The sequence below is a fragment of the Neophocaena asiaeorientalis genome, unplaced genomic scaffold (genome assembly GCF_003031525.2).
Source record: "Neophocaena asiaeorientalis asiaeorientalis breed wild unplaced genomic scaffold, Neophocaena_asiaeorientalis_V1.1 scaffold16, whole genome shotgun sequence".
In the NCBI taxonomy this organism is placed as follows: Eukaryota; Metazoa; Chordata; class Mammalia; order Artiodactyla; family Phocoenidae; genus Neophocaena; species Neophocaena asiaeorientalis.
This window is the reverse complement of record NW_020175446.1, coordinates 4,469,930-4,481,415: the sequence shown is the minus strand read 5'-3', so window position 1 is coordinate 4,481,415 and position 11,486 is coordinate 4,469,930. Positions and strand designations below refer to the sequence as shown.

At 48.0% G+C, this 11,486-nt stretch overlaps 1 protein-coding gene across 2 annotated transcripts in view; it reads right to left on the bottom strand.

The window, feature by feature from the left end:
• Positions 1–10,705, bottom strand: part of DEFB1 (defensin beta 1) — an 11,674-nt gene extending 969 nt beyond the window's left edge. The window contains exons 1-2 of one of the 2 annotated variants that reach the window (XM_024768078.1): positions 10,578–10,685; positions 5,353–5,635 (exon numbers count right to left, since the gene is read on the bottom strand). In XM_024768078.1, coding sequence (XP_024623846.1) covers positions 5,353–5,530 — 178 coding nt within the window. In that variant the 5' untranslated portion in view covers positions 5,531–5,635; positions 10,578–10,685. Of the gene's footprint in view, positions 1–5,352; positions 5,636–10,577 lie in introns of both variants that reach the window. The other variant, XM_024768079.1, reaches the window with a different exon arrangement.
• Between the last annotated feature and the right edge of the window lie 781 nt (positions 10,706–11,486).

Genomic DNA, 11,486 nt, shown 5'->3' with positions numbered 1-11,486 from the left:
TGAAGCCCTAAGTGCCCGAGGACCTCAGAATGTGACTGTATTTGGAGATGGGGCCTTCAAAGAGTTGATTGCAGTTAAAGGAGGTATATGGGTGATCACTAATCAATAGTGTCCTTATAAGAAGAGGAAATTTGGACACACAAAGGGACACGAGTGATGTGTCAGCACAAAGAGGAAAGGCCATGTGAGGACAGAAGGCGGTCCTCTGTCAGCTGAGGAGGGAGGCGTCAGGAGAAACCAAACCAACACCTTGATCTTGAACTTTTACCGCCCAGAACTACGAGAAACGAGCATCTGTTGTTTACGCCGCCCACCCTGGAGCAGACACCCTGGGAGACAGGCTTCTAATCTCTGCTGGACACTTGGTTTTCATACTGATGGAAACTGTCCTCTCAGTAACTTCCAGCTAGTGGCGCTTTTCCTGCTTTATACAGACAAGTCTAATCACTCTTTCAGAAGGCTGTCCCATTTTCAGTCATTCTGCTGCCTTAAAAATCTTCTTTTTCTCATTTTTCTCAGTGTCTAGTTTCCAGACACTTCACAACCCTGTTCATTCTCCTCTGGATGTGTTCAGTTCATGGATAGACTTCCTTAAGTTTGAGGCCTGGAATAAACACAAAATACTTTAGACGTGTCCCGTCTACCAAGAGCAAAAAGAGGCTTCATCTCATTTTGTTCACTACAGAGCTGTGCCGTGCAATGGGTGGCCACCAGCTACGTGTGGTGACATATTTTAATTAATCGAAACTACATCACCCACATTGCAAGTGCTTGATGGCCGCGTGTGGCTAGTGGTTACTGCACTGGACCATGCAGCGGTAGAATATTTCCATCATCACAGAACATCTCATTGGACTGTGTTGCCATGGAGATGGAAGGGCACTGAGAGACACGCTGGTCCCACCGTCTGAGGGAAGCATCTTAGGCCAAGGCCACACAGTTGCTCACACAAAACACAGTCTCCTGATCTCCAGCCTGTATTCTTTCTATACATTGTATTGGTTCCTGCCAAGGCTGTTCAAGAGTGTTCCAGGTTTTAAAAGCCTCACCACAATATCGACCTCCAGTAAGATCATAGTCAACTAGACTCTCTAAATCTCCAGTTCCAGCTTTTGTTGCTCTTCATTGGAAGATGTCACAGCTGGAAAGATACTCAGTCCAACCCCTGCTGCAAGATTGAATCCTTCCTTCAGTACGTCCTCCAAGTGATCGTTATTAGGAAGATGGATCAAGCTAATGAATGTGAAAGCCCTTTGAAATCAGAAGGTCTACACTTTCTTTTTCTTGTTGTTGTTGGTATGTGTGTGTGTGTGTGTGTGTGTGTGTATGTATTTATACCAACATTTAAATATATGTATATTTAATGTTATATTTACCCTTCCTTTTGTTGGATAAACAGAGGAGACCCAAATACAACCAACTGTGGCTTTTTAGAGCCCAGATGGACCTCAGAGCTCAACTACTTCCACCTCTCTGTGATTCTCTCCCTAGATGAAGACGCTGAGGTCTGGCGATGCCCCCCCAGGGCATGCAGTTGGCCACAGGCAGAGCCAGGACCAGAGGTAGATCCCATGACCCTCACCAGTTCTCACTCCACCTCTCTGCTAGTGAATTATGGTGTCACCATACTCAGCGGGAACTCATTTCTGGCGTTATCTTTGAGGATCTAGTACATTATAGGACCCCAAAGAAATAGCAACATATTTAATGTCAGGGTACTTTGGTTACATTCCTTGTTCTAGAATGAATTTGTGTGATTTTTAGCAAAGCACTCAAACTTTCTGAGCCCCAGCTTCTCAAATTTAAAATTGGGGAGACTAGATTATGTGATCTCATCCATTTCTAAGATTCTGAAGCTGGTCATCTTTCCTTTGGTGGGGAACTAACACGTTTATGGTTGCATTTAATCCTCCAAGGAATGTATCACTTTTTCCTAACTTACAGACAGGGAAACTGAGGCCCAGGGAGATTCAATGTTCCCATAATCTAATCAGCCAATGATTATATTATCTTAATAGATGCAGAAAGATATTGGGAAAAAAATCAACATTGATTCATGATAAAAAAAAAAAAAGCTCCTAGCAAATAAGAAACTGGAGGAAACTTCCCTAATCTGATAAAGAGTACCTACAGAAGCCTACAACGTACAGTAGACTTAATGGTCAAGTATTGAAAACATTCCATGAGATTGGCAATCAGACCAGCATAACTGCTGTTGTCATTACCATTCCTCATTATACTTGAAGTACTGGCCAGGGGGATAAGAGAAAAAAAAAAAAAAAAGGTACAAGGGTTGGAAAGGAAGAAATAAAATTGTCTCTATTTGCAGACATTATGATTATATGTAGGCAATCCAAAAGGAATGAACAGGAAAATTTAGCAAATTTGCTGAGATCAACATACAAAAAAGAAAAAATGAATTTTACTTCTGTATATTAGCAACCAACAGAAAAAAGGAGATAAAATAAAAACACCATATAGAAGAGCATAAAATATGCCTAGTTATAAATCTAAGAAATTATGTGCAATACCTCTATCTATAAAGAATACAGTATTTTTTTGAATTTACAGAGGCCCTAAATAAGTAGAAATACTGTTTAAGCATTGGAGGATTAATTATTTTTAAAATGTTAATTTTCCCCAAAGTAAGCTGCAGATTTAACCCAATACCATAACATCCCAAGAGATTTCTTTCAGTGAAACTTGATGAGCTGATTCTAAAACATATATGGAAATTCCAAGGACCAAGAATAGCCAAGACACTCATAGGAAAGAAGGCGGGAGAATTTGCTTTACTGGATTTTGAGACTAATTACAGAGCCACTGTAATTAGACAGTGTGGTGAGGATACAAGGGCAGACAAATACAGAAGCAGGACAGCAGAAAGCGATACATGCGTATATGGAGAGTTGAAGTAGAACAGCTGTGGCTTCGCAGAACAGTGGAGAAAAATGGTCTTCTCAGTGGTTGGTTCTGGGACAATTGGATATTCATAGTGGAAAAAAAAACCCTTTACTCTTAGCTCGGACCATACATGCACGCTAAAAACCACTGCCAGATGGTTATAAGCCTAAATGTAAAAGGAAAAACAGTAAAAGCCCCCAGAAAACGGCACTGAACACTTTCTTCGTGCCTTTGGGGTAAAAAAAAGATTTCTTAAGGTACAAAAGCGCTAACCCTAAAGGAAAAGATATGACACGTTTAACCACATTAAAATAATGTGGAAAACCTCTGCTTAAGGAACGTTTCCATTCAGAGAGTGAAAAATTAAGGCACAAGGTAGGAGAAGATATTTCTAATACTTACAACCAACAAAGAGCTTCTATGCAGAATATATAAAGAGCTACGACAAATCATTAAGAAAAGACAGATAATCTGATAGAACATATGGGCAGAAGACACACAGGTACTTCACCAAAGATATCCAAGTGGTCAGTAATTATACACAGAAGTACTCAACTTATTATTTATCAGGGAAATGCAAATTAAATCGCCAATGCTATGCCACTCCCCTCACCAGATGGCTAAAATTTTTAAATGATTGGCATTATCAAGTGTTGACACAGATATGGAAGAACAGGCATTTTCATTCATTGGTTGTAGGAGCGTAAGTTGATACATACGCTTTTGGAGAACAGTTTGGCATTATTCATTAAAATTCAGTAGTGTAAGCACATGCTACGACCCAGCAATGCCACCACCTCTTGACACATAGTCAGTTGAAACGTATGCACAAACCAAGCTATATTATTCGTCATGAATGTTAACATGGTAAAACTATAAGAAATACGGGAGGTTATGACCATAAAAGTCAAGTGATGATTGCTTTTGGGGGAAGGAGGGATTTGCGACTGAGAAGCCTGGAGGAGAGCCTCTTAGGTGCTGGCCAAGTTCTAGTTCTTAGCTCACACTGTGGTTACAGGAGTGCTTGTTTTATAATAATTCATTAAATTATACATTCGAGTTTTATGTGCTTTTCTGGATACATGTTATATTTTACAATCAAAAATTAAAACAATAAGAGTTGCTTTTGAAAAGGTCTTCCGTGTATTCCTAGCACTGTGGGCCTCCTGTGCTATGTGCTGTGTACACCCTCTCCCATCACGCCTTGGTCCGTTTCCGTCCACTCCCCGGGCATGCAAGCTCCTTGGATAACTCACAGCCCCGCTCTTCTCCTCCCCTTTCCCAAGAATGATAGTACGTCTCTAGACTTGCGCTCATTCTTATCTTGGTCCTAATTCAGCTGGTCTGAGAAATACAGTCCAACACATCATGTGACGGCCTCTGCAGCGCCACGAACCAGAGGAACATGGAAAAGAGGGAGCGCGCTTATAGGTAAGAATGAAGGATGAGGAGGGGTGAAGGGAGCAGGCCTGTTAGGAAAGCAGGCTTGTACCAGCTTCTATGCTTGCAGCGAAAAGAGAGACTCTCAAATACTACACAGTTATTAGGCCAATTATAGCTGGACTCTCAATAATCCCACCCAAGTGCAACTACAACACCAACTGTTTTTTAAGTCAACTGTAATAATAGGTGTTGGCTGAATGAAGGGCTGTTGTGATTAAGTAGCAGGAAATTAACTAGAAAATAAGTGCCAATGGGTCAGTCCCAGAAGAAAATGAGAGGAAGAACGTTTATGGCAGTGAACACAGGAGAGGCTTGACTGTTACAGAGTCATCAGGACATAAATCTGCCTGAGGGGCATGGACAGCTGTCAGTGCTGCCGAGACGGGACACAGCCTGTGCAGGTCAGATGGTGGAGGTTCAAGGAAAAGGGCAGGTGAAAAAGTCTACAGAGAAGAAGATACATTGGAAACATGGGGGGGATCTTTGGACTTTATATAAAAGAGCCACGAAAATAAAATTTCTTAAAGAGCCTTTCAGAGGGACAGGAGCAGGGAGCTCTGAGATTGGGAGTGTGGTCCTCAGGCCACGGGCAGTGGACCCTGTTCCCCGGCCCTCTCCTCTGAAGTTGGATTGACAGTATACAGTTGGAGGTGCAAGTGAAGTTTTGGAACAATGTCAGAAGGGAAAATTGGGGAGCTTTTGACTGAAATATAAATTTCTTGTCCTAAAAGACCACCAGGCTAAAGCGGAGTGAAGTGCCGAAATGACAAGGGTTTTGGAGAAGAAGATGCCTGAGCTCTACCCCTGCCGGGACCCCTACCCCCTGCCCTGGAGGACTGCACCACATAAGCAGCAGAAAAGCACAGGCGTGGAGAAAGTCAGGAGCAAGGACAGGGTTGACGGCACCCGTGGATCTGAGATGTGACAGGAGCAGACACAGACACAGGTCTGAGGATCCATAGGGTGTAATCCAGATTTGCCAGCGCTGGCCGTGGAGTCCCACACCTGTGGTGATGCATACAGGGACTTGTCCGTGGGAAGCGACGTGAGACTGGTCGTCTTGGAATGTGGGCCTGGGCCAGTCAGCTGGGCTCTTTCCCCAGTCAGGACAAGGTGGCTGGTTGGCAGTGTGCCAGGGGAAGGGCTGCCCACGAGTGAGTGGGTTCCCTCCCATTGCGGACATTACAATAGAGGTCGCTTGTCCACTTAGGAGACGTGCTGGTGGCTCAGGCGGTCAGTGGAGGCCAGAGAGGGTCGGACTTCACCTCTGTGGATCTTTTCAAGATATCTGGGGAAGAAATCAAATATATACAAGCCACTCCTGCAAAACAAATAATAGAACTGCAAACCAAGTGAAAACTCAGGGCCCCTCTTCCACAGACGGGTCACCCATGACGTCCCTGTTCCTAGAAACGCTTGCCGGCCACTGATAACCAGCAGTGCCTCCTATGAAGGTCATGAAAGCTTTAAGTCACTTCCATCTAGATTATCCTTAGGATAAATTGACTTGCTGGTGACATATCCAGAGGTCTTTGGGAGGTGTGGGAAAAGAATATAGGAGTTCGAGTCAGAGCTGAATTCGAGTCCTTGGTATTCGCGGGCTGAGTATTTGAAAAGTCAGCCTCTCTGAGATTCCCTGCAAAACCCATCTCTAAGGTGGGGATAAGAGTCGTCCCTGCATGACGGCTGCAGATGCTGGGGACAGTTAGATGTTTTCGGAGTTGCTCGTGGCACTATGAAGTACCACAGCCGGTGCCGTGTGACCGGCGTTTCTGAGGATGACTCTGTTTCCCCCGCATTGCTAATCGGGTGCCTCTGTCGGGTCTGCTTCGTAGGAATCAGGGGCTTGTGTCTGAGGCACCGGGGAGCGTGTTTCTCCGGACGGGATCCGCGGCCGTAGCAGGCACATTCCTGGTGCTGTTGCCAGAGTTCTGCGAGGTGGAAGGAATTCGGGCCAGCAGGTCTGAGGGACACACTTTGCGACACTCAGGTGTGAGCAGGGCCAGGTGGAGATCCAGGGTCACAGGACGTCGGGCTGGGACTTGTTTTGCCTCATCTGTCACTTTAAAGGTGAGGAAACAGAGGCCCAGACTCCCGGGGATGCACGCGGTATGCGTGTCCAGAGGGAAAGGAAAGAAGAGGGCTGCGGATTGGGCCATGACTATCAGCGGCATTAATTCTGGTTAACTTGCTGGTCACCTGGCAACAGCACAGCTGTGGGCCCTGTTTACAGGAAGACCGTCCTCACTGTCCCCCTGTATCTACTGTCCTCTCCTCTGATCAGCCTCCACGCGGCAGCAAACCAGTCTCTTTTTTTAAATAATTAATTTATTTATTTATTTTCGGCTGCATTGGGTCTTCGTTGCTGTGCGCGGGCTTTCTCTAGTTGCGGCGAACGGGGCTACTCTTCATCGCGGTGCGTGGGCTTCTTACTGTGGTGGCTTCTCTTCTTGCGGAGCACGGGCTGTAGGTGCACAGGCTCAGTAGCTGTGGCATGCAGGCTCAGTAGTTGTGGCTCACGGGCTCTGGAGCACAGGCTCAGTAGTTGTGGCACACAGGCTTAGTTGCTCTGTGACATGTGGGATCTTCCCGGACCAGGGCTCAAACCCGTATCCCCTGCATGGGCAGGCGGATTCTTAACCACCAGGGAAGCCCAGCAAACTGGTCTCTTAAAGAAGCCGTTTCTGATTCTGTCACTCGTGGGTTTAAAACCCCCTGGGGCTCACTCGCACCCAGATGCGTTTCCTGCTGCCTCAGCCCTCACTGGATCTGCCCCCACATCACCATCCTGGCTCTTCTCTGCTCCCTGGCACGCTCTGTGCCTTGAGCGGCCTGCAGTGTTGCAGCTGAGGGCCTGGGAGTCCCTGCTCTGCTACCAGTCATGTGACTTCATTATTGTTATTTGCCCAGAAAATGGGAATAATGATTCTTCCTCCCCCACGGGGCCACTGGGAGGACTAAACTAAAAGCGAGAGCTATGGTTTTCTATTTCTCTTCATCTCTAGGCTTTCACACCAGCTATCCCTTCCGTCTGCTTTGTCCTTGACTTCTCTCCTTTCACTGGTTTAGTTAATTCAGGGCTGCAAATCCAGCTGCCCACTGCAGCCAGGCGGGTAACACAAATCTGTGAAGTGCGCTGAGGTGAGGCATTAGGGACCGGTGGGGTCTGCAGTGACATGGGGAGGGAGGCTCATCTGGAGGCACAGCCACTGTTTAGTTGCAGCTCACTGTTGCCATGTAGGAATGTTGCCACATCTTTTGTGTTTTTAAGACAAGATAACACTTACACAGTGCAGTATTTAAACTGGATAACCAACAAGGACCTACTCTGTAGTACAGGTAACTCTGCTCAATATTAGGTAACAACCTAAATGGGAAAAGAATTTGAAAAAGAATAGATACATGTATATGTATAACTGAATCACCTTGCTGTACACCTGAAACTAACACAACATTGTTAATCAACTATATTCCAATATAAAATTAAAAGTTTTAAAACTTCTTTAAATTTTAAAAAAGAGAAGATAAAAATCAGATTTTCTTTTCTTTCTTTTCTTTTCTTTTTTTTTGGTGGCATATCCTGACTTTTAAATGTTGGGAGGAAATTAAAAGAAATATTTTTTTGGAAGTATCATGAACACCAAAATGACTTACAATTTTCCATCCCTGAGCTTCCTCAAGAACAGGTCAGCTCTCACTGTCACGTGTTCTCCTAGCGTCCTGCACTTAACAGCATTTCACAACACGGTTGCCATTAGTTAAGTAATTATGGAATCGGTTTTCTCGTCCCGCTCTGTTTCTGGAATGTGTAGAGATGAGACCCAGGGCTGTGTTTCCTGGCGCATCCCCTGTTCCTGGGCAACACCTGCCCACAGCAGCTCTTAACCAAACACTCCTTGAATCAGTGAGGGAACAACGTCAACCTGTCTTGATTCCTCAGCACCTCGGCTGGGGTCCCATCCCGCTGATGCAGGGACCTGGGTCGCCTTGTCATTGTGACATCGTTCTGCATTCACGGAAAGACCACTTGAATAAGATACAAGTGGGCAACCCGTATTTTTTTTTTTTTTTCTGACCGAGATGAAAACTGCTAAAGAGAACGTCAAGTCTTAGGATCTCCTGTAGTGACCACAGAACACTGGTTCCCCCGGGTCACGTGGGCCTCAATTTCCCCACCTGTGAAATGACCAGGTCTAAGGGCTCTTCCAGAAAAGGAGTGAACTGACCCGCGCGGGGGCTCAGCGTTGCTGAGCAGCCCCCGCTCCCTCCCTGCAATGACCCCGCAACTGTGCGGCCCACGGGCAGGGTGGGTATGGCAGGGGCAGCTGCAGCAGCTGTGACAACCCCTGCACAGCAGTGAGGACGCAATGATCAGAAGCACAACCGGTGTCTGAGGGTAAAGCAGAGACGAGGTGAGAGCTGCCTGCGCTGTGGCCCCGGGGCACTCAGGCTGGGGGCACCTGTGTGTTCCAACGCAGAAGACACTTGGGGCTCTTTCCACCCAGATAACAGCATCCAGACAGCACGACATCCCCCAGAAAACACTCGTGTCGAGTTTGCCCTTGCCTGTGGCCCTCTTTTAAGATGCAAACGTCTTGGGACAGTAGAGGCACTGCAGAGGTGTTGCTTGCCGTGCAAGGACCTCAGCTGCTCGCAGCCTCCCAGCTCGAGCTGGGAGGTGGAGGGTGGGTGCTAATCTTGCCTTTCTAGAAGACAAGCTGGGGTCAGCAACTGGTCCTGAGGGCCCCGATCCCCATCCTGGGAATTCATTCACTGATAGTTCTGTCCAGACCGGGCCTGCCTGTCGTCGGAGGACAGCGTCTTAGCTGATCCCGCGTGCACTAAGGGCTGCACGATGTTAGCTGATAATTCACGAGTGATTAGTAAGTTTATCTGCTCCTGCACATACCCTTGGAGACACTTTCATTTTCTGAACTCTGCATGAGATGCTCATAATCACATTTACGTGTCATAGACTGAAAAGAGCTCTTCACGTTAACAGAGTGACTTTCAAACATTTTGAGTGTACCTGAGCTGCAGTAAGAGATTTTGCACGGCTACTCAGTACGAACACACATGCAATGAGATGAGTGTGATAAAACAGAGGAGACGCTGACTGCGTGGCATGCACTGGTATTTTCTATTCTTTTGAGAAAACAAGGTTGCAACTCACTAAATTAATTTCTCCACCTCTCTTATGCATTCCACCTGGAAACCTTAAAACTCTGCATTGGAATACCTCTGAACCCAGTTGTCCGAGGGGAACACTGAGGCACCCCTGGAGCAAATTAGGCACGTCTGCACACTAAAATGATGGCCTGGAGAAAAGCACAAGTGGGTCTTTCAGAGAATTCCAGAGCTCTAACACTTTTAGAGCCACCTGCCACAGCGCGCTCAACTCGCAGATGCGGAAACTAAAACCCAGAATGTGAGACTCGCTCAAGATCACTTAGTGAGTGAGCGACGGGGCTGGGGTAAAATGTATCCCGATTCACCTTCTCTTACGTCAGGGGCACTGCTGCCTTGACCCAGGGGAGCTGGGCCTGACACAGAGCTCCCCCGCTCTGCACTGGGGAATGGCCCACCCTGGAGGATGTGAACCGATTTCTCAAGGAAGGTGGATCTCTGACTGCCTGCACACAGGTGAGTCAAGGATTCCAGCTGAGCTGGTCTTGTGGGCGGGGTGGGAAGCATCTGCTTGCAGCAGGGCACCTGGGAGAGCCCACCCCGGGACCTGGAGAGAGATGGCGTGGCAGCCTGCACCTCTCGGCTGCCTCGGACCCTGACCTCTCAGGGTGAGGAGACATTTTGCAGATGGAATAGGTGATCCCCTTCCCCATAGGATACTTTCAGGATGCCCGAGACAAAGACAGGGCTGGGAGGTGCTGGGAGCTGTCTGGCGCAGGCCTCCCATCCCTGCCAAGTGCAGAGGGAAGGGAGCCCTAAGGGACAGACAGAGAGATGGGAGTCTGGCCCTCCTGCAGCTCAGCTGCCCTCAGGCACCTGGGAGAATCGGCCTGGGGATGCTCCAGGCAGGCGCGCTTGCCCCTAGCGGCCAGGATGGCCCAGACCCTGCAGGCTTCTGCCCACGGCCTTCTGCCCCCAGCAGGCCGCTCAGCCTCGAGGATGCCTTCCTGCTGATCTGTCCTGGGGACACAGAGGCCGCTGTTCTTAGACTCAGCCCCAAGTCCCAGCCCCGGGGCGGGCGCTGCAGCAGGTCCCCAGCTCACCTGTGGCCAGCTGCGAAAAGAGGAGGCCGAGAGTCAGCAGCAGCAGGTAGAGGACCCTCATGGTGGTGGCAGGTGGCCCGGATCCCCGGGGAGGGCAGAGGCTTCTTGGAGGCTGAACTCTCAGAGGCTTCCAGCGGCTGCAGTGTCATTGTATTTATAGGGCTAGAGGATTGCACAATCGCACAGACTGATGTGAAGGGCGGTGTCGCAATCCTCACAGTGAAATGCGAAGAAATAACCCTTCACGGCAAGCCCTGAGTCAGCCGGGAGTCACGTGGACACACTTTTCTCTCTCTGCCTGCAGCTGGACCCAGCTCTCGGCCTGCAGGCGTGGAGGCAGTCCTCCGGTTCTGTTTTGAGTCTCAGCTGGGCAGTTCAGCTGCCGTTCCCAGAACAGGAGCTCCTGCTAGAACCCCTGTCGCTGGGATGGCTCAGGGAGCCCCGAGAGGCGGCCCCGGGGACGCACTGAGCCTTGTGGCTGCCCGGCTGCCATCCGGTGTCAGGCCCTTTAGCTGATGAGACCCCAGACTTCACCCTCTTCCCTTATAAAAGCCGAGCCCGTTCTTTTAACCTATAGGGATGGAATTTTCATCAGGCCCAAGGTTGACTAATACTAGCCTTTTGAGCTTCTGTTGTTTTTAAAATTAAGATATCTCTGAAATCCTTTTTAATCTATGGGCCTCTTTTATCACTGAAATTAATTTTTTTTTATCAAGACAATTTTTTAGGGCAGTTTTAAGTGCACAGCGAAATTGAGGGGAAGGTACAGAGAGGTCCCATATACCCCCAGCCCTGCCCATGCACAGACTCCCCCGCTATCTACAGCCCTCACCAGATGGCATGTGTGTTACAGTAATGAACCTCCGCTGACACGTCGCTGTCACCCAAAGTCTGGAGTTGACATTCGGG